The following is a 23,127-nucleotide window of genomic DNA, read 5'->3' on the forward strand; positions in this document are numbered from 1 at the left end:
TTCTCCTAGTTTACTCCTATCTTTCTGAAGAATCAGCTTCTCAGTCTCCTTCTCATCCACTACCCATCCACTATAATTGGGGCTCCTGGGGTCGAGCCTAGGCTCTCTACTCTTCTCACTCTGCATACTCTCCCTGGACAATATCATCTGCTCCTGTGGCTTCAATTACCATACAAATGCTGATGACGCTTGAATCTTATCTCTAGCACAGACCTAACATCTGAGTCCCACCTGCCTACCAGTCTAGTCACCTATACTCGAGTATTTCAAAGGCACTTTAACCTGTGTCATATGGAATCCATTTCCCACCACCCTCCAAATCTCTTACTTCCTTCTCTGTTTTCCTTCTTGGGTAAAGGCACATGATCCACCTGGCTACCTGTGAAGGAACCTGGCAGTCATCTTAGACGTCAACCCTCACGTCACATCAGCTTTCTTCTGTCCCTACTGTCACTATTTTGGTACCTTTCACGGGGACTTCTGCTGCTCTGCCTTAGCCTCTAATTCGTTCTTCAACCTGCAACTGAACTGATCTTATATAAAGGTAAATCTGAATACTTAATTTCCCTTTCATCCCTTCCCTAACTCTTAAATTTGGCTTGTAAGGCATTGATGCTTGCGTTCCACTCTAATCTCAATCTCATCCAGCTTCATCTCTTCCCATTCTCCCTTAGATGAGAATTGAGTCCTCTAAGAATCATTTATTACTTTTGGTGGCCTTCACACATGGTGTTTTCTCTAACTAAATCAGTCTGCCTTCTTTCTCAGCTTAAATGTTACTTCCTCCCCAAGTCCTTTTCTGATTCCCAGGATTAAATTAGTGGCCCTATTGTGTTATTTTAAGCACCATGTACATGCACCTCCAGTCAGCACACCATGTTGCTGTTCCTAGCTTGATGACAATTTTCCCTGCTAGACTTCAGAATCCCTTTGGTCCTAGGAATGCAGAAAAACAGACTTGTCTTGTTCACCATTACATCCCAACTTAAAGCACAGTACCTGGCACAAAGCACATTATTTTGATAAGGGTTTGCTAAATAAAAAAAGAAATGTGAGGAAGAGTGAGGTTCTGCGTTAGGTTACTGAGATTTCCTTCTCGATTTTAAAACTTATTCAGTATAGGAAGAATGAGAAAGGAGATGATACTTGTAGTCCTACTATATGTCATGCTCTGTGCTAAGGCTTTTATATACCTTGTCAATCCTTTCAAGAATCTGAGCGGGGCAATCCCCATAACTGATAAGCAAAGTGATTCAGAAGTTTATGACTTGCCATGAGGTTCCTCGATTTGCAAGTGTTGGGCAAATGATCCAAAACTAGGTCTATCTGGCACTGAGGGTCCTGGTGAATCAGAGTTGCCAGTAATCACCTTGCAGTACAAGTCCATATCCCAGCATTAGCTGACTTAAAATTTAATAGCAAATTTACTCAGTAACTCTGATGACAACATTTTTGACAAATTTTACAGAATTCTGGCAACTTTTCTGTTTTACAGCAAAAGGAAATTTCTAATATCCATTCAACATGACATTTCTTTCTTAAAAATGAGACATAAATATTTATACAAATGCTAATTCTGTATTCATTTGAATTATTTAAAGCATTTACATTCTGAAGGAGATCAGCCCTAGGATTTCTTTGGAAGGAATGATGCTAAAGCTGAAATTCCAATACTTGGCCACCTCATGCAAAGAGTTGACTCACTGGAAAAAGACTCTGATGTTGGGAGGGATTGGGAGCAGGAGGAGAAGGGGATGACAGAGGATGAGATGGCTGGATGGCGTCACCAACTCGATGGACGTGAGTCTGAGTGAACTCCGGGAGTTGGTGATGGACAGGGAGGCCTGGCGTGCTGCGATTCATGGGGTCGCAAAGAGTCGGACACGACTGAGCGACTGAACTGAACTGAAAGCATTCACGGTACAGTACAGCTGATAAAGAATTTGAATATCCAGAACATATAAGTCTTCATTAAAAATAGGCAAGAGTTGAATACTTATACAATGGCCACTATACAAATGAAAAGATGGTCAATATCATTAATCATCTGGAAAATGCAAATAAAACTACAATGAGATACTATTGTACATTCACTCCACTGACTAAAACTAAAGACCCACTATTGCAAGTACATAGATGTCAGAAGTAACGTAAAATATACAACCACTTTATAAGAAACTGCTGAACAATTTCAAAAGTTAAACCATATGACCCAACAACTCCAATCCTAGGTATTTATTTAAGAGAAAGGCAAATGTATACCCAACCAAAGACCTATACATGAATATCATAGCAACTTTATACATGATAGCTTGAATTTGAAACAACTCAAGTATCTGTTAAAGGATCAACAGATGAACTATGGTGAACACATACAATGGATATACTCAACTGTAGGAAGGACGGCAACACTGACACATACAATACAGGGAACCTTAAAAAATAAAATGCTGAGCAAGAGAAGCCAGACACAGAACATACTGTACAATTTATTAGAAAATTTAGTAAAGACAAGTTTAATCTACAGTGATGGGAAACAAATAAGCAGTTGCCCGAGACAGGACAGACAGGAGAAACACCTGGGAAGAAGCATGAGGAAACCTTTGAGGGTGACATGAATGTTCTGCATCTTGACTGTATTGGTGGCTACACACGTGAAGAAACGTCAAAACTGATGAACTACACACTCAAAACGTGTAAGTATATCTCAAAAAAGCTACTGAAAAAAACACAACCTAGTTACCTTTTATTTTCTCCAACAACTGACTCTGGTACATCGTGTATCTTAATGCCTGCATCCATGGCCTGACATCATGCTGTTTACATGAACGCAAAGCTTCACTGAAGAGTGGAATAAGACAGTCCTGCCAGAGAAAAGTCAAAACCACTTAATGTAAAAAGTATCCTTATATGACCCCACAGGTCAGCTACTTCAGATTTATTCTAGATTTATCTATTAAACTTTCCTCTACCTTCACTGTATCTTCTAATCACAAGGGAAAAAGACAAAAACCTTTGTTTTTCCAAAAGCAAAAATATTTTTTTCAGAATATTAAGTCCAATTTATCAATGCATTTACAATAAAGTAGTCATATTTTAATTTAAAAAGGGTTATTTTCTATAAAGTGAAAGCTAAGTTACAGAAAAACATAAAACAAACAATTCATAAAAAGATTCTCAAGGATTATTTCCCTTGGGAAGGGTTCACTTTTGGTTAAACTTTATCCTGTTTGAAGGAGGAGGCACTGTGTCTTTTCAGTAAAATCTGAAATTTATACAATCTGGTATATATTTTCATAATCAACTCCTTGTCCAAAAAAAGGAAGGAGGGAAGGAGGAAAGGAAGGAAGAAAAAAATTAAGCAACTAACTAGCCATTCTTATGTTCCATCTTCCTCACACAGTTTTCCAACAAAAATTTGCCTGAAAATGGCATTTTAGATTTCTGGATTTAATATTAATAGCTTGTCCAAAAATGCTACAAATGTTATTTTTCAAAATTTTTTTTAAAAACTTGAAAAACAGCTTTTGTCCACACTAATGCCTGTTAATGGTCAGAAGAATATCCTGGTTGAAAATGCACACATACACACCTCTGTGGAAAGTCTGTTGGAAACTGTGTTCTCCAAAGCAGAAGAGCAATAGAGCTGTAACGTGCTTAGGACTGGCAGAGACTGGGAGACCGTGAGCGTAGAAAGTCTCAGTGGCCCCACAGCTATGCGGGAGGTTTGCTTCAGGTACTTCACCACATTTCTGAAACAGAATATTTGCTGCTAATTAACAAAAAAGATTTTCCAACTTGTAACCACTGAAGTGATAAAGCAGTGTGATAAGATGCTACCACATTGGCATCCAAAGTGGGGAAAGGAAAAGAACTGCTTGCTCTTAAGTAAAATGACATAAGCAAGTCAAGAGATTTGTGTTTGGGGATATGAAATTTTTGACTGTGTATATTTGCAAGCGGCATTTATACAACCTACAACTTCTACAACTAAAACAAAGCTATGACGACTACCACTGCAATGATCCGGTGACTGCCTCACCCCCACCAAACTACACACATTTACCATATGGTACACGTAATACATATTTACCTCCTCAGGATTAAACTTACTCAGTAATAGATTGCCACTTCTGATCTTGTTCTATGTGGTTTAAAGCAGTTGCCAAACAAACAGAACTTCTTAACAACTGAACTTCAATGGATTTCTGAAGTTCTCTTGGATCTGGACTCAACATGTTAGGAAGCAGTTTTTTCATATCTACAGAAATCAAACAGGTTCCACTCAGTTAATTCATTTTTAATGTGTAAGAATGACAAGATACCTTGACAGTATTAAAAAAAAAAATCACCAATGAATACCTCCTTTCATGTTTAAGTTCATATTTAAGTTCAGACACTATGATCAAGCATTTCTGTTAGCATTTTGGGAGCTCTGAGGTATTACCTTATGTGAAGCATAAAACAGCATAAAAAAAGTATTTTAAAAAGTATAAAAATACTTCACATAAAATAATACCTCAGGCCTCCCAAAATGAGTTCATTTTCAAAGACTCAAAAATCAGTAAGTCAACCTACTACTTAATGGGGCAAACAATGAAGTCAGCAGATCAATGTTAACACATAAAATATTCACAATATTTAACTTCAGTACTACACTTTTTAAAATGTTCTAGTTATAAAAAAGAATTTAATTAATCGACCATATTAAGATGTGAAGCAAGAAAAATATTTAAACACTACTTGCACTTTTTCAAAGAAAATGGCTAGATAGATCTCTAAGTATTACAATAGCCTTTTTTAGTTTGCTTAATTTGAATTAAACTATTTTATATTTGCCAGATGTAAAGTGAACAGCCCTAATTTATTGCTTCACACTCTGCCCTAATAAATGTACAAAAACTTTCAGATTTTCCACTAAAGTATACTAAGCCAAACATTTTAAACAATTTGTTCATTAAAATACTTAATTTTAAAATTATCTCAAATACCTATTTTTTCTTTTGATCCTCCAGCAAGTAGACTGATATTTTCTCCTGGTAACAATTCTAATTGTTCAGTGCATTCAATAAATTCTCCAGATTCAAAACTGCTTAGTGATCTGTAATTAAAATACTGAGTTAGCTTGTATTACACTCTCTCCAGGCTGTGGAGCCATTCAAAAAAAATAGAACAAATTATAGGAAAAGGGAGCAGTTACACAGAATTCCTGTGAAGAAGTTTCTTCCACATAGGCCACCATTGAAGATGCCACTACCATCTTAATTAGAGTGCAAACCACAAACTCACAGCTATAGATACTCAGTTTAGCATACGTAACACTCCACATTTCCTTCCTCTTTTTCCAGCATGTTATCTTTGAGGGCCCAACCAAAACACTAACAGCAGAGCTCTGCAGGGGCAACTTCAACGTCCAGTTCTTCCCAAGCTACCACTAAATCCCCTACCTGACCTCATTGCTCATCTAAAGCATAAGCCCCAGTAGGCCTCCCATCTTACTGCCTCAATCTGATATCCTAGTTCTACCTTCTTTCTCTGTTGGCCTCCCTCCTTTTCTCACTTTTCCACTGTTTTACAGAACCTGTTCCTCTTCTTTCAAAGAATTTTTCCTTCCCTTCTCCTCACCTGACCTGAACATGGTATACCCCTGAACTCTTTCCAATAGTCTATCTGTAGCTTCAAGGCCAGGATGAAGGCCTTATCATCCTAGCGATCCACTGCCACTTTCAGATCTATTTTCACTCCATTCCCATTCCTATTACAGCTGCTATCTAACCAACAAGAGGACTTCAGTTCAGTTCAGTTCAGTCGTCTCCGACTCTTTGCGTCCCCATGAATCACAGCACGCCAGGCCTCCCTGTCCATCACCAACTCCCGGAGTTCACTCAGACTCACGTCCATCGAGTTGGTGATGCCATCCAGCCATCTCATCCTCTGTCATCCCCTTCTCCTCCTGCCCCCAATCCCTCCCAGCATCAGGGTTACAGTTTCTCAATTCTCTCTTCTCCACTGATCTCTCTTCTTTTCCTATCCCTCACAACTCAGCCTGAATATAGCACTGGAAGTGATTGTGCCTGCTTCTACCTTGAAGAATCCCAGCTTCTCAGGTGAGCTGCAATCACCTGGCATTAATGAACTGTTTTGGTGTGCTGACCAACACACTGATTACTTCTGCTGCCCCAGAGTCTGAGTCCTCTCCAAAGGCAGGTTTGCTGTATCGCCACTATGCCTTGCACTTTCAGCTAATAACTGACACCTCAGAAAAAATTTCATTGTCTTCTGTGTTCTTACTTCAATTAATAGCATCTTTTTCCTCTCTGTACCTTCACCCCACAGTTCAATGGCCAAATGTTCCCACCCTAGCCCTTCACCTCCAGCCTGCTGACAACCTAGCAGAGAAAGCCAGTAGGTCAGATACTTCAAATCCCACCTAAGATTTTCTATCTTACTGGGAGTCAAAATCTTACTTCTCTACCCGTAAGGCCTATTATTCACTCAGCTCCAACCATAGTGGCCTCCCAGGCATTTCCAAAACACTCCAAGTCTATCATCTTTGCAAGAGATCTGCTTCCTCAAGTCTGTGCTCAAATGACATCCTGATGGTTTTTCCCAACCTAGTCTGCCTGTGTCTACCCCTCACTAGAAGGTCAGCTGCTCAAGGGTTAGAATGTGTGTCTGTTGTACACAGTGTTACACCCCACTGGCTGGTACTCAGTACATGTTCAATGGAGAAATTACCCACTAGCTCATTTACTCACTAGAGCGCTCCCTGACAGCAAGACTAATGACCCTTATCATCCCAGCCCAGGGTCTAGGACACAGCTTGTACTCAAATTTCAAATTAAGATATTAATAAATGCTCAAAGGAATAAAAGGAAGAAGAAGACAATAAGAAAGGGAGTTTAATTTACAAATGTCATAAACTCTGTCCTCTTTAAAAAAATGTTTTTGATATAGTCACACCTAATTTAGAAATGGGGCTTCCCTGATGGCTCAGACGGTAAAGTGTCTGCCTGCAATGTGGGAGACCCAGGTTCAATTCCTGGGTTGGGAAGACCCCCTGAAGAAGGAAATGGCAATCCACTCCAGCACTCTTGCCTGGAAAATCCCATGGACGGAGGAGCCTAAGAGGCTACAGTCCATGGGGTCGCAAAGAGTCGGACACAACTGAATGACTTCACTTTCACTTTCAATTTAGAAATAATGCCATCAAGTATTATCCTTTCTAAAGCAGTGACAAATTTCTTTATTTCATTAAGATTTTAGAACAGGTTCTAAGAATCAATCCCAAATGACTGTCTCAACATACAAATGTTTTCCCGTTGCATGAATATGCTCCTCACCTCTAATGCTGGTTTCTCACTGTAGTCATTTTAAGAATGGCAGTATCATTAGAACTACAAGCATCTTGTCATAATAAATATAAACAATTTTAATGTTCTTCTGCCATAAAATAAGACTTTAAATAAAGTTACTGAAATTTTTTTAATGGTTAAGTATAATTCGTAACTGAAAAGAAATCCTTACTTTATGTAGTTGAAATCAGCCTTTAGGTTGAGAGAAGTACTACTGGTACTCTTTTTCAACTCATGGATAGCATTCTGCCACTCCTGTACAGCAGCCCAATCAGCAATTGAAATGTAGCACTCACATGCTTTATTTCCCAAATAATTTATAACCTCAGGAGAACAATCAGTTGGTTTGGACAGCACAGTTTTTCTGGATTCACCTAAGTGAAAACATTTCATAAAATAAAGAGACAGCAAGAGAGATCCAAAGCAGTTATAAATATTTCAAAGAGCAGAGATATCTAAAAATGTATAGTAAGATCATGAGTACAAATTATTTGACTACAACTGTTTGTTTAAACTTGGAATGCTCACCATTCAAAGAATGCTTGGGGCTGGCACTATTACGCCCAGTATTAGCCAACGTGAGAACGGATTTGTCGAAGCTGGAGATGCAGCAATCGACGCCTGTCATGGCACACAGGTGCTCCTGGTACTCCACAGAGGCCTTTTCAAACCTTAAACACAAGTTCAGCCTTACTTGTTAATTATCCACATATTTCATTTCTAAAAACACTGGAAAGAATGAGTTATTCAATAAATTGAGTGGAGACAATAAGTTGATTATTTCATGTGGGCCTGAGCAGGCACAAAAAAAATGAAAATAAATCCAAAGATCATTAAATGTTTAAGGAAAGAGAAGGTATAAACTAACAGAAAATATCGCTAAGTATCTGATCTCAATGTATGCAGAGACTCAATAGAAAAATAAACACCAGAACACATGAAAGTTAGCAGATCTAATGACACCATAATTTGAAACTTTTGGGCATCAAAACAAAAACAAAAACAAAAACAAAAAAAAACCAAAATGACTATTAAAAACAAATTACTGATCAAGAAGATAGACAGTATCAATAATCCTGGTGTACAATAAAATCTCACAGATCAGTAATCAAAAAACCAAGAGGCCATAAAGACATCATCTATGTTTTCAATAATCACAAATGGTCAGTAACATACGGGGAAACCTCTACTATTAATTAATAATAAAGAAATTTATATTAAAACAAGCATTTTCATTAATATGATGGCAGAGTTCTTGTTTCTCAGTGGCCCTCTATATACACAAAGGAGAAGGGAAAAGGTTATTTTTATTGTTAGGGATACAAGTTGGAACCATCTTTTACATAGGGTAAACTAGAAATAGTATGTATCATAAGCCTAATGGTCTGTAGCCTTTCTTCTATTAATAGTAAATCAACTTTCAGGAATGCATTCAAAGAAAACAATCACAAACATGAGCAAAGAATTAAGTGCCATGGCGCATTAAGATTAGTAAAAAGAAAATCCCAAGTAATTTTGCTGTCCAACAATAAAGAATGTTAAATTAGGGTGCACTCAAAAAAAAAAAATGTGTTGTTGAAAATCACACTGTAGAAAATTTAACAGGGCAAAATATTTTTTTTAAATACTGCTGAGTAGAAAAAGCAAAATCATGTGACCAGCAAAAACACTGCTATTTCTCTGAAAAGAGTGTAGAAAACTGGATATAAAAGAAAAAGAAATAGAAAGGCATGTACAACAAAAGAGTTACCACTAAGAGATGGAATTATGAACCCTTCTTTTATTTTCCCTACATTTTCCATATTTGATAAAACTCACTTAAACATATACAGAGGAATCCAAGGCATGCAAAGAGTTTGCCTATAGGAATCGAGTAAGTTTAGAGCTAATGAGTGAGAACTCTGGCCATAAAGGGGAATTTGTATCAGATTCTGACATGAAAAGTTATCAATTAAGAATCAACATTAAATGTAATTAACATTTAATTACAGAGTCAGCCAGTAACACACAAAAAACTTACTCCTATCACCCATTTCCCTCCTTCTAACTTACCTCCCTTCAGCCTGTTGGGCCACTGAATTAATCCAGAGAAGATTTTTTCCAACAACCGAGGATGACCAGACAGCAATTCCCTGTATAGCTTCAGGACAATGAAGTTCACACAATGCTTCTACCACCATCATGATAGTTACTTCCAATTCATTTCCCTGAAAGTGGCCATTCAAAAAAAAATCAAAGACATCAATACCTTCAAAATTCAAATCTCTACTAAATTTACAGCTACTGATCACAATCTAAAGCCTATTTAAAGTCAAATGTATATAACAATTCCTTTTACAATGATGAAATTACATTTTTAGAATTTCCTTAAATGTTATGTATACTGTAGATACGAGGGGGAGGGGGTGCAGATGGACTGTAATAAATAGCACTTGGGTGTTAATCTTTACAAAATAAAAAAAAAACTTTACCATTTCAGCTGTGGCATCTTTAGGAGTAATACAGGAAGTAAATACACAGCAAAAATTTAAATAACCATGAATCAAAGAATGCCTAATTTTATGTTTTTGCATATTGCCTACTGATATTAACCAGTAAACATTTGCAATTTTTGGATTCTATTTATTTAGTAACCCCACCTACAAGTCAGCACTTTTCCCACATATTATAACTGTATCAATATTATTTTTACATATATTATAAAGTATACTTTCCTATATACTATATAATCATTACAAGTGATTATAAAAGTTTTCTTATATACATGAATTTCTTAGAAGTTCCAATCTTTAAGCATAAGTAATGAATATCTTCACATTTTCTAAGTAAAAAACATAAATAGGCAACTTTGGAAGTTACTGCTTGTATAAAAATACTGGATGAAAAGCTTTAAAAATCAATGGAACCTTTAACTTATTTTACCCACAGACTGTGTGCTCAGTTGCATCTGACTCTTTGCAGCCCCATGGACTGGAGCCCGACTCCTCTGGCCGTGGGCTTTCCCAGGCAAGAACACTGGAGTGGGTTGCCATTTCCTGCTCCAGGGGATCTTCCCACCTAGGGATCGAGCCCCAGTCTCCCGAATCTCCTGCTCGGGCAGGCAGATTCTTTACCACCAGAACCACCTGGAAAGCCCCTATCCATAGGTTAGATCATAGCAAAGAAATTTCCCCCAAGGTTTTCTAATTAACAGATTTAACTAACTCCACACACACCACTTTACCTGAGATGGATTTGTCTTCATTTCTGTAAGCAAATCAAAGCCATGTCTCACTGTCACAGCAGGCTGGCCTGCCAATAATCCAACTCTCATGATGGAGAGTCGGATCCGAGTCAGCCAGTCTTGACAAGTTTGGCGATTGGTATAGAAAAAAGTCCTAATGACCTTTAGAAGAGAAAGAAGAGCTCAGGACTGGTTCAAATTACAGGCAGAAACGTCTGAAATACACATAAAGCATATACACAAGTCTACTGTGATTTCAGCTCTGCCCACACTGCCAGGTTTGACCACAAAACTGCTGTAAATCAACATCCAGCCCACTGCAACCAACCTTGGGAGGCGACGTTAATGCATTGGCACATCCTTCATATGCATTATACATTAACTTCTCCAGGTTTTCCAGATACTGCAGAAGCAGCACAAGTCTAAGCTGGTTGCTACTGTGGCCTTCGTCATTGTCTGCAGTTGTCCACTGACTAACATCTTGATCGGGGTTTAATGTGTGAGCTGCAAGACTTCTAATGATACCTACAACCAAAGACAACATTCCACATTTAAAAGGAGTCTTCAATTTTCTAGAAGTTCTTGGAGATAATTTCACAAATTCACATTTAGCAAGTATCCTAGGCATATCCGTCACTTAAAAACAAAACTCCCAACAAGATCTTTTCATTTTTAGAAGAAAAAAATGTCTTCTCCACACAAATCCCCTAAGTTTGTGAACAAACACATACGATACAATTATTTCAGTTCAGTTCAGTCGCTCAGTCGTGTCCAACTCTTTGTGAACCCATGGACTGCAGCACACCAGGCCTCCCTGTCCATACCAACTCTCAGAGTTTACTCAAACTCATATCCACTGAGGCAGTGATGCCATCCAAGCATCTCATCCCGTCACCCACTTCTCCTCCCTCCGTCAATCTTTCCCAGCATCAGGGTCTTTTCAAATAACTCAGTTCTTTGCATCAAGTAGCCAACGTATTAGAGTTTCAGCTTCAACATTATTCTTTCTGAAGAATATTCAGGACTGATTTCCTTTAGGATAGACTGGTTGGATCTCCTTGCTGTCCAAGGAGCAAGCATCTTTTAATTTCATGGCTGCAGTCACCATCTGCAGTGATTTTGGAGCCCCAAAAATAAAGTCTGTCACTGCTTCCACTGTTTCCCGATCCATTTGCCACGAAGTGATGGGACCGGATGCCATCATAGTTTTCTGAATGTTGAGCTTTAAGCCAACTTTTTCACTCTCCTCTTTCACTTTCATCAAGAGGTTCTTTAGTTCTCCTTCACTTTCTGCCATTACAGTGGTGTCATCTGCGTATCTGAGGTTACTGATATTTTTCCTGGCAATCTTGATTCCAGCTTGTGCTTCATCCAGTCCAGCATTTCTCAGGATGTACTCTGCATATAAGTTAAATAAGCAGGGGACAATATACAGCCTTGACGTAATCCTTTCCCGATTTGGAACCAGTCTGTTGTTCCATGTTCAGTTCTAACTGTTGCTTCTTGAGCTGAATACAGATTTCTCAGGAGGCAGGGCAGGTGGTCTGGTATTTCCATCTCTTGAAGAATTGTCCACTGTTTGTTTTGATCCACATAGTCAAACGCTTTGGCGTAGTCAATGAAGCAGAAGTATATGTTTTTCTAGAACTCTCTTGCTTTTTCAGTGATCCAACGGACATTGGCAATTTGATCTCTGGTTCCTCTCCCTTTTCTAAATCCAGTTTGAACATCTAGAAGTTCACGGTTCACATACTGTTGAAGCCTGGCTTGCTGAGTTTTGAGCATCACTTTGCTAGCATGTGAGGTGAGTGCAATTGTGCGGTAGTTTGAGCATTCTCTGGCGTTGCCTTTCTTTGGAACTGGAATAAAAACTGACCTTTTCCAGTCCTGTGGCCACTGCTGAGTTTTCCAAATTTGCTAGCAACTTTGTGAACAAATACACACGACACAATTATTTAATAAAAGCTTATTCTAACAAACATATTTAGATTAACTGATAAAGTACTAAAGGAAAAAATTGTGTACTCTCAAAGTTCTGTTTTAATGAAGATTAAAAAAATCCATTATTTCTTAACGCAAGCTTGAAAGTATTTACATTGCAAAGTCTGAAACAGTGCGGAGTCAATTACCTTCAATTGTTTGGAAGGTATCCTGAGCTCTGCCGAGTGGGGTCCTCAGCTTAGAAAGGACAGTGAACTGTGCTGCTTCCCAAATAGCCCACTGCCAGAGGACAGCATCTGTCTTTAGAAGATTGCGGGGAATCGTTGATTGGTCACGTTTATCCAGTCTCTGGCAGCTATAGAACAATCTTTCTAACCAATTGTCCTTCCTGGAAAAAGTAGTTTCAAATTTAATGACAACTTCATTTGAAGAAAAAACAGACAGTAACAAAAAACCAACTGCAAGGGAAATGGTAATATGGGACTTTTCCCTTACTTCAAAAAGGCAACCCTATAAAACTGGGAAGCATTATATTCCCACCTCTCATTTCAAGGTCTTTTATGGCTGAAATAGAGTAAGGTATAGTGTAGACAGATTATTAGGGTAAAAAGCTCATGACAGTTTGGCCATCAGGATAAAATATTCACTGCAAGTAAAAGTCTCCAGAATGTCTACACCCACAGGCCCCTCCCCAAAGCACTGATGACTAGGACACATCAGTTACATCAACCACATTTCACCTTTACTATCAATTGTAAAGCTCATTTTTATCTCTTCAGGTGCCATCTTCAAACCAATTCCAATACTATTGAAAACTTAAAACAACTCAATTGAAAAGAATATTACTTTCTATTCTGCCACCACTGATGTATTTTCTCCTCTAAACTGGGCACAGGGTTAAGATATTCAAATATATTTAAAGTACTTTTCCCAGATGAAAGAGTCAAAGAAAGGTCTTACCCTATTCTATGAGAGTTTCCATACAAAATAAAACTAATAACATCAGAAAAATCTTGTGGGTGGAATGTGTTACTTGGTGCTTTACTCATGTGACTTCTTAATGCTAAAGAAATTTCTTGAATTTCTGTGTGATTGTTATTGCTGTAGACAGAAAATAAAGTCACTGTTATACAAAATCCTTTAGTTAAAAGGTTACCTCCTGCTGTAAATGAAATATTTCCTTGTTAACTAAATCTGACAGTAAAAATGGATAAAATTAAGACATTAAAAATAAAGGTTACTACAATTTTGAAATTTAAAGTTCTTAAATCACCAAAATTAACCCAATTAAAAACTATAAAAGAACGCAATTTAGTTTTACAAATAATAACTACTGAGAAACACATTTTGGCACTTTAAGTATTATTCTGTAGCAATCATCATAAGCTTTATAAAAATTACAAATTTTTGTTATTTTCTTCTAGACCTGCGTGATTTGATCCTTTTGCCATCCCTTCAATCACTGAGAAGGACCACAAAAGATGTGATATTAATTCACCAAGAGACAATTTGTCTTTTCCTAAACAAAATTGTGGGATGTCTTTGTGTTGATACAATTGTTATACCTTAAGACAACATCTAAAGGGATTGACTTCAATAGCTTTCCAAATGCTTGTCGAATACGAGTTCCACTATGGACTAGCTGAACACGGCAAACATCAACACACCTACAAAAAAAATGAAATAGATGATACAAGTGTGGCAATATTTCTAAGTTATTAGGGCCAGGGTCAAAAGAGTGGATCTAATTTAATCCATACCTCTGTAAAAGATCATCTGGTAAGGAAGAGGACAGTGCATGTAGACTGCTGCATGCTTGCAGACAGATATTCACATCTTCGACAAGAGCTGTTAAAAATTTAAAGACACTTTCAGCTTGCCAGAAGAAATTATATGCCAGTACATCATAAATTTCTGAACACATTCACTTCAATAAGCAGTGAGTGACTACTATGGATGAGGGGTTGTTCCTGCCCGGAACTCTCTCTCACTGGCAGTAGTAACATCTGGGAAAATGGTAACACTCAACAAAAATCTACTTAGGGTGACTAGTCTTCACCCAAACCTTTCTCTGAGGAAATTTTAAAAGTACATGGAATGTATAAACAATCACATAAGCTTAAAAATTGTTAACAATCACTTTAAAACAACTTTTTTTCACATATTAAGACTGGCAAAAAAATTAAGACAGATTACACCTTTGTCATTAAAATGGGGATGAGACATTTCCACTCATGAAAGGCACTTAAGTGACTATCTTTCTCTCATTATCAAAGATCTCTTTTAAGCACTGATTAACAAAAATTAAATAATCACAGAATCTTACTGTTGGCTAAAAGGCCTTTGCAAAATTTATGGAAAGATGGAAGAGAGAATAAAGGTGCGTATGTTTCAGACTTCTTCATTAAAACAGCCACTTCCAAAGCCCAGGTCATTAACAGTTTCCTGAAACATAAAATACACAGTTGATTTCACATTAATAAAAACTAAAAACAGAAAAACAACTTGGAAAATCTATTCTTTTTACATTAATTTTCTTTTGGTTTAATACTTCAAGAAATAAGAAACAAATATTAAAACTGTAGAAATTCCTCTGACAAAACTCTTTTAAGAAAATCTCCCCAAACTAGCATAAATTGTAGCAAAAAAAAATTCTAAAATCTCTATAAATACATTCATCTATAAAATATTGTAGGAAGGAAAAGTTTCATGTAATTGTTTCAGGAAACAAGAAATGCTAGACTAAATAATGAAACAAAATTTAAAGTGTTTCGTAATGAAGAAGCTGCTGCTCTATCCCAAATGACAGTCTTCATTTCTTTTTCTGAAATTAACCAAAAGCTAGAAACATTATAAAATATTAGTTACCTTGTGTCCTGGTTAAGATTATCTTTCTTAAGCAATATTCCCAGGAGATTTAAGATAATTGAGAAATGTTTTTTTGTAGCTGTAGTTACAGTACTAATAACGGCACCATCAAACAAGGACGGGGATGATGAACTAAGACTACTAGATATAAAGTGGTCATGCCTAGAAGACAAAATTTGGATGACCTTGTCATCTCTCATTAAAAAAAAAAAAGCAACTCCAAAGTAAAATCAACACATTTTTTTTCACATTGTATATTCTAAAGGGTCCATCTTCCCTTTAAAAAACAAACATTCTTTTTTTTTTTAAATAGACAATTCTTAAGAAGTATATGTAAATACATTACCTGGTACAATGAGAATACAATGTGTACAGCACTGCATACTGAATGGCGGGGAAATGAACGGCCAGGTCGCCATGCACAATCATCAGATTCTTACTCAGAAGTGCAAACACAGTTGGAGACAGGGCCCACATCTGATGATGTACCAAAGAAAGTAAATGTTTGGCTCCTCCAGGACATACATGACCATACAAAATGTTTATCTTTCAAAATATGTCTGCACATTTTTAAAAATTAAAATAACATTTAAATTTGGAAATAAGCTAGTACACTAAACCTGGGATCAGCAAATACTTCTTGAGAAGATAAGAGAGTAAATACCTCAGCCTCTGCAGGTTATGTGACACCTCTGTTACAATGTCCAACTCCTCAACTTTGCCACTGCAGTGAGAAAAGTTACAGACAAAAAATAGGAATCAAAGTGGCTATGTCCCAATAAAAAGTCTGTACAAAAAGAGGTGATGCTTGGTGATGGTTGCACAATTCTGTGAACATACTAAAAATCACTGAATTGTACACTTTAAATGGGTACTATACAGTATGTGAATTATATCCCAATAATTAAAAGAAAAAAAAAAGAAAAAAAAAAGCAGTGGGCAGCTAGATTTGGTCCATGAACCGTAATTTGCTGATCCCTGGTCTAAACAAAAGCCCCTGCACTCTTCAGTGTAGTAGATTGTGTTACCTCAGTTTTCCATATACCATAAATGGCAAGTTGCCCTCTCCAGTGGGAAAAAAGGGCAAATCCTGCCACTCTAAGCCTTTACCATTCTTCCCTTTCTTTCCATTGCTAAGATACTCCTTCCACCTGACCACTCTGTCCCCACTTCCTCTCACTTTCAGAGTGTAGAATATAAACCTCAAATCTGAACACAACGTGAATTTCTCAACAATCAAATTTTAGAATGCGAAAGAGGAGTCAACTGCAGCCCAGCAGTGAGGGAAAGGGCAGTCACTGCAGGGGACACAGGCCACCTGATCTAATATGGACAGCATGCAAATACAAATATCAAATCTTGAGTTTTCCCTCCCTTCTCTCTTAGAAACACTAACCCCTTAATTATATTTCATTACTTTTCATTGTAAACAATGCTTTTTAATTCTGCTAAGTACCACAGGAGGGAGAAATATACCCTGATAGCTCAGTTGGTAAAGAATCCACCTGCAATGCAGGAGACCCTGGTTCGATTTCTCGGTTGGGAATATCCGCTGGAGAAGGGATAGGCTACCCACTCCAGTATTCTTGGTCTTCCCTTGTGGCTCAGCTGGTAAAGAATCCGCCTGCAATGCAGGAGACCTGGGTTTGATCCCTGGATTGGGAAAATCCCCTGGAGAAGGGAAAGGCTACCCACCCCAGTATTCTGGCCTGGAGAATTCTACGGACTGTATAGTCCGTGGGGTTGCAAAGAGTCAGACACCACTGAGTGACACTTCACTCACGCACAGCAATTATTATAAATCAAAAGCAGTCACTTCAGATTTCTTAAAAGGAATGAAATCTTTCTTCTTCTTCCAAAGTAATATGTGAATGTTCCCAAAGAAAAGTGGGTAGTCAAAAACTAAGGGACATATGGAAGCACTAACTCTAGTGGGAAAAGGAAAAGAGTACCAGGGAAAGAAAGGGTTGCATTTTAGAACTACACAATCTTGTCCTGTGGAAAATGTTGACAAGTTTACTAAAAGCATGCTAGAGTAAATGGGAGAGAGCATTAAAATACAATTTCAGAAAATAAAAAGGATATAAAAAACTTATCAAGGAAGGCAAGAGCTAAACAAAATAGCATGAAAACATTCCTGTCAATTTTAATTATCCAAGCATGTCCAAAATATGGCCGTTTGTTCTGTGTGATGCTGTAGACACACCGCCTTGATAGTTAATGAAACATGTTAACATGCAATGAGGAGAGGCTCAAATGTGGATAAAACGAAGCCATTACAAGTAAATACTCACCCCAATTAGTGAGTTTTTAGCATTTCCAATTGTAGTCAGAGCACTAAGGTCAAATATAACTACAAATTTTGCATTGTCTACATTGAAACCATGATTCTTAAAAGCCTCATGTTTTATTTCAGAACAGGCATCAGGAAGTTGTAGACTATGTAGCAGATTGTTTAGGGCACAAGTCATTTCTCCCAAAATTAATTTATAGGCAGTCTCTAAAACAGGAATATTCTTCAGACTGAGCACTGCTTGATAAACAGCATGGGCTACAGCAACAACCTTAAAAAGAGAATTCAGGAAAGTAATAATTAGATGGAGAGTATATTACTATCTGCAAAATGATGATACAAATCAGTTTAAGATTGATAAATTCACTGTCTAAAACACCAAAGACTTTAATTTTTCAAAAAAAAATTTAGGAAACCTACACAGTATCAGTAAGCTATTTAAAAATCTATAAAGCTTTATTATCAAAAAAGTATTCTCTAAAAATGACAATGTGAAATTTCTTAAAAGGCCTTCTGTTTTTTAAGCCAGTATCAGAACAAATACAAGCAGCAATTTATACAGACAGGTTTTCCTACATCTACTTGGAAAGTCTATATTGGCTTTGACTGGGAGTCAGTTAGGAAGCTAACAATAAACTTTTGTTTATGACATATACATGAAATTTTAATAAAACAAATTTAATGGAAACAAATGATGGAAATCTGAGAAAACTATCATTCATCAAGGTATATACAATGAAAATCAACAAATATTAAGTGAATTATTATAATTTATAATATTCTAAATCAAATATTTAATTTCATTTATGTACCTACTAAGTAATGAACACGAATCAAACTTTTCAATGACCTAAGTCAGCAAAAGCCTGATCAGTGAATCACTTACCTCTTTTTCTTTATGATAACGCAAAAACAGTAGTTTAGATGATGGTATAAACAGTTTTTCTACAAATGATGATGGCAGTTTTGTATTTATCTGTTCAACAATCTAAAAGAATAAAGTAAGAAATGAGCTATCAATTCACAAAAGAACACAGAGGAACCTTAAATACATACACCTAAGGGAGAAAAACCAATATGAAAAGGCTACATATTATATAATTCTGACACTCTGGAAAAGGCAAAACTAAGGAGACACTAAAAGGATCAGTGGTTGCCAGGTAGTAGAGGAGAGAAAATAGGTGGAACAGGAGGGATTTTCAGGGCAGTAAAACCCTCCTGTATGATACTACAATGGTGAACACATGGCATTACACATTTCTCAAAAACCACAGAATGGACAATATAGAGACTGAACTCTATGGACTTTAGTTATCATAATGTGTCAGTGTGGCTCATCAGTTGTAGTAAAAGTACCACACTAAAAGAAGGTATTAATAATAACAAGAGGGAACTATTGGGGAAAGAGGCTGTAGGAGAACTCTGTACATTCTGCTTTTCTGTTAACCTAAAAACTGCTCTGAAAAGTAATCTATGAAAGAAAAAAGTAATATACCTAAGCTATATTTTTAGTCCTTAACATTGTGACATTAAATGTTTAGCTATCTAAATAGGATACATGTATTTACACTTAAGGATAAATTTTTACATTGGCAAAGGGAAGTACAACTATGGCAGCAATGTTCAGCAGAATGTCATCTAGAATTTGTTCTGAAATAATCCAGTTGGGGATGGAGGGATGGCAAGGAGGAGGCAGAGAGTAGGAGGCCTAGATGAAACCAGATGGGCCATGTGTTTCTAATTACAGAAACCAAGTATTAAGTATGCAGAGATTCATTATACTATTCTACTTTTTTTAAATATGCTTCAAAATTCCATAATAAAAGGTGAAGGGGGAATATTTCTGATTAAGAGAAGAAAAACTATCAAAGAAGCTTTCACATGTTTCAGAAACAAAACATAACAGGGTCTTTCAAAATAAGTATCAAGTACCTCCTCTACACAAAATTTATCAGGAGTGCTAGATAAGTCTCATGTGAAGCATGCCATTTCATCAAAAACAAGAAAAAAGAGTGAAGCTACACTAAGGTAAGATCTCAAACACTAAAAGTAAACAGATACAAGAGCAAAAGCAAACTAGATTTTAAAAGACTAATACAAAAAAATTTTTAAAAGCCCCACAAGCAAACAAGGGCTTAATTTCTTCCACATCAATTTACACTTAACAACCTGAATAAACATATTAAAAAGCAACAAAAAAGAATTCACATACCAATGTGAGTAAATTCAAGACTGAGATGATATAATCTGTACCACAAGTCTGGCAATTCTCCAGTTGATCTAATCCATATGTAATAACCATGTCACAATGTATAGTCATGCTAGGATCCAAGCTGCCGAGCAAAACACCAACACACTCATTAGCAGCTGTCAACACAGCCTCAGAAAAAAACACTTGGTTTGCAGCCGTCACACATCTCATTACTCTGTACAGAACCTGCAAATGGGGAAAACAAGCAGCTTTTTAAAAAAAATTCATATTCTTCCACAGAGCAAGAAAATATTTTCTTTCTAATGCAGTTTCAATGGAAAATTAACTGCCTGCCTTGTCAGTAGTCTCAATATTCCAGTTCTCAATGGTTGAATAATAATAAGGCTATCTCTGGTACAATACACAGAAAGGATCTTGCCTAAGTATCTAAAGTACTACTGTGACAGGAAATGGAATTTGCCATCCTCTATTTCCCTTATACCCAATTCCTACCCCCCAACCAAAGTCACTAAATAGCTGACATTCAAAATCTTTTTAATAATCATAAAACACACCAGAACCTAGTAGCAGTATTAAGAACATGGGAATAACCTACCATGAGAATAACTTTCCATAATCTAGCACTTGGACTTTTTTTTATAAAACTAAATATCCAAGATAGTTTAGCTTATGAAAGTTCATGTATTGGCGGCCTCTTTGTAAAGATATTCTCATTCATAACATATAATACCTATGTAAGTATTATGAAAATCATATCATTTCCAAACCAAAAACTCCACCAAACTATAGTAGTCAATATTAATGTACTAAATTTCTAATAAAAATAACAGGATAAAACAGATATAGAGAAAGTTGATACAGAATAATATTTCTCAAATTTTTCTATAATATTCAACAACTACTACATACAGGGTTTTTTTAAAAACCAACAATAGGTTTTAAAGGCCTCCAACACCATTTTTGGCAAAGACCTAAAAGACTCTCATTAAACAGTACATTAATATAGAACTATCCTGGAAAATGATATGTGCTTGTCCTTTGTTTTATATCTGAGTTAACTGCTTTTATTTCAACACTGACAAAGACATAAACCACCCTCCTTTTAGACAGTTAAAAAAAATTAAACTACTTTGCTCAGTTTTAAAATATTAACATGCTGGTTGTAATTATCTTCAGGAGCTGACATGTCTGCTCAAATGCACAATTAACTTACTAAGAATTAAATATGTAATTAATGTCCTATTTTACCTAGCAATGTGTTCAACAAAAGTAAATGCTAATAAAAGCCAGAAATTTATACTAACAGTAAAGTGTTAATCATTTAGGTTAGATCTTTTATGACTTTATCACACAAGTTTCTCCCTTCTTGTTTAAGCAGAGTACAGTGATAGGGGTTCACTTCTCACATCCATTACATGGAACCACTCACTGGACTGTAACACAATGCAGCTGATGTCTGGGGCTGAAATGTAGCAATCTAGCTACCTTTTTTAATTGGTCTCAGGCTATTACATATTTTAGATTCTATGTCTTTAAATCCTTTGATGTTAAGCTATCAAACTGTTTCATCCTGTCTTGCTTAGCGAAAATTACTTTTCAAAGCCTTATTTACAAGTGAGAAGTATGTTGAAAAACTTCTTAGTATGTTGAAAAACTAAAAGGAGACACAATAATTTTAAATCAAAACTTTAAATTATTAAAAAACTACAGAATGTTTTTAAAGTTATATATGAAAAACAAGAATAAATGGGTCGACCTACAGAGAATCTCCTAAAAGTTCACAGCATTTAAAAATACACAGTGGACCTTTCATCATGGGGTGCTGCTGCTAAGTTGCTTCAGTCGTGTCCGACTCTGTGCAACCCCATAGACGGCAGCCCACCAGGCTCCCCCGTCCCTGGGATTCTCCAGGCAAGAACACTGGAGTGGGTTGCCATTTCCTTCTCCAATGCATGAAAGTGAAAAGTGAAAGGGAAGTCGCTCAGTCGTGTCTGACTCTTAGCAACCCCATGGACTATAGCCCACCAGGCTCCTCCATCCATGGGATTTTCCAGGCAAGAGTACTGGTGAGGGGGAATGAAATATATAATTCCCTACCTTCTGGCTATTTAAGAAAGTAGTCAGACACACAGATACATGCTAAACAAATGAGAGATTAATAACATTTCACTAGGTAAAGAGAACTATTTAAAATAAAAAGCAATTATTATTGAATGATACTTAAGACTACTAAAACTTACATCTGTTACATATGCCTCAGTAATTGGAGGACCTCGAATTGGGCTGAAACGTTCCCCAATGCTCCTCACCACAGTACTGAATACCCGAAGAAGTGCTGCCAGCTTTGGTAAGGACACTGATGGAGGAGGAACGTCTTCATCCACTGACTCCCCAGAGGCTACATGGCTGAGGTCCTGGATGTGAATTCACAGTATTCTTATTTAAGGACATTGTTTTTAAAAACAAACAAAAAGCAACTCCCAATTTTTAAATCAGTTAACTTTATAATAGATCTTTACAAATGAAGAGGAATTTTGGCCTATGAGAGAAAAGGAAACATGAATCTAAATATATAAGTAGACTTTACTTCTCCAATTATTTAAAAAGCAAACATTAACCTCAATAGATTCTTTGAGGAACTCCAACAGTAAGATGAGCCAATATCATGCACATGAAGAGGGAAGGGGGATGAGGGAGTTTAGATGAGGCTGGTTCAAAAAATTATAAGAACTTGTAATACCTAATCTACAGATTTAAAAGTCAGTTGAGGAAATTAGATATACTCAAAGGAAAAGATTAGCAAAAAATGGAGTATTAGAACCATTATACCCACATATAATTAAGCACCAAAATAACTGAAGAAAACTAGATCTCTAGGGATAGCAAAGGGAAGTCTACAAAAAAGAATGGGTGGCTTATGAGAAGCAGATCAGCTTTAAAGCTGTGCTAGGAAGCAAGACATCCTAGCTGTGGGGGTAAAGAAACATATGGAAGCAAAATATTCTCTCTCTGTTCTCTGAAAGGGAGAAAATATATTAGTACAGTTACAAGTAGTGAATTAACCATTTGCCAGAAAGAGCAAAGGTATAAAGAAAAGATGAAGTTAAATCTTTATGGAAGCCTTGACCACCAAATAAGAATCACGGTAATTACCAACTGAGCAGGAAAGAAACACTAACAGACAAATTCAAAGACGGCAGGTTTAAATCGTGACAGTGGCCAGGAAATCCAAGAA

At 36.7% G+C, this 23,127-nt stretch overlaps 1 protein-coding gene across 2 annotated transcripts in view; it reads right to left on the bottom strand.

Moving 5' to 3' along the window:
• SMG1 (SMG1 nonsense mediated mRNA decay associated PI3K related kinase) overlaps positions 1–23,127 on the bottom strand; it is a 99,144-nt gene that overhangs the window by 40,046 nt on the left and 35,971 nt on the right. For both annotated transcript variants that reach the window (XM_040257017.1, XM_040257008.1), the window contains 20 exons: positions 22,133–22,306; positions 19,893–20,117; positions 18,567–18,668; positions 17,682–17,951; positions 15,734–15,864; positions 15,388–15,549; positions 14,846–14,964; positions 14,280–14,367; positions 14,085–14,186; positions 13,480–13,620; positions 12,708–12,907; positions 10,907–11,103; positions 10,579–10,740; positions 9,408–9,562; positions 7,884–8,026; positions 7,528–7,729; positions 4,992–5,101; positions 4,114–4,261; positions 3,593–3,752; positions 2,744–2,864 (listed from right to left, as the gene is read on the bottom strand). In XM_040257017.1, coding sequence (XP_040112951.1) covers positions 2,744–2,864; positions 3,593–3,752; positions 4,114–4,261; positions 4,992–5,101; positions 7,528–7,729; positions 7,884–8,026; positions 9,408–9,562; positions 10,579–10,740; positions 10,907–11,103; positions 12,708–12,907; positions 13,480–13,620; positions 14,085–14,186; positions 14,280–14,367; positions 14,846–14,964; positions 15,388–15,549; positions 15,734–15,864; positions 17,682–17,951; positions 18,567–18,668; positions 19,893–20,117; positions 22,133–22,306 — 3,112 coding nt within the window. The remainder of the gene's footprint in view (positions 1–2,743; positions 2,865–3,592; positions 3,753–4,113; positions 4,262–4,991; positions 5,102–7,527; positions 7,730–7,883; positions 8,027–9,407; positions 9,563–10,578; positions 10,741–10,906; positions 11,104–12,707; positions 12,908–13,479; positions 13,621–14,084; positions 14,187–14,279; positions 14,368–14,845; positions 14,965–15,387; positions 15,550–15,733; positions 15,865–17,681; positions 17,952–18,566; positions 18,669–19,892; positions 20,118–22,132; positions 22,307–23,127) is intronic.

This window comes from Oryx dammah, unplaced genomic scaffold, assembly GCF_014754425.2.
Source record: "Oryx dammah isolate SB20612 unplaced genomic scaffold, SCBI_Odam_1.1 HiC_scaffold_2, whole genome shotgun sequence".
NCBI lineage: Eukaryota > Metazoa > Chordata > Mammalia > Artiodactyla > Bovidae > Oryx > Oryx dammah.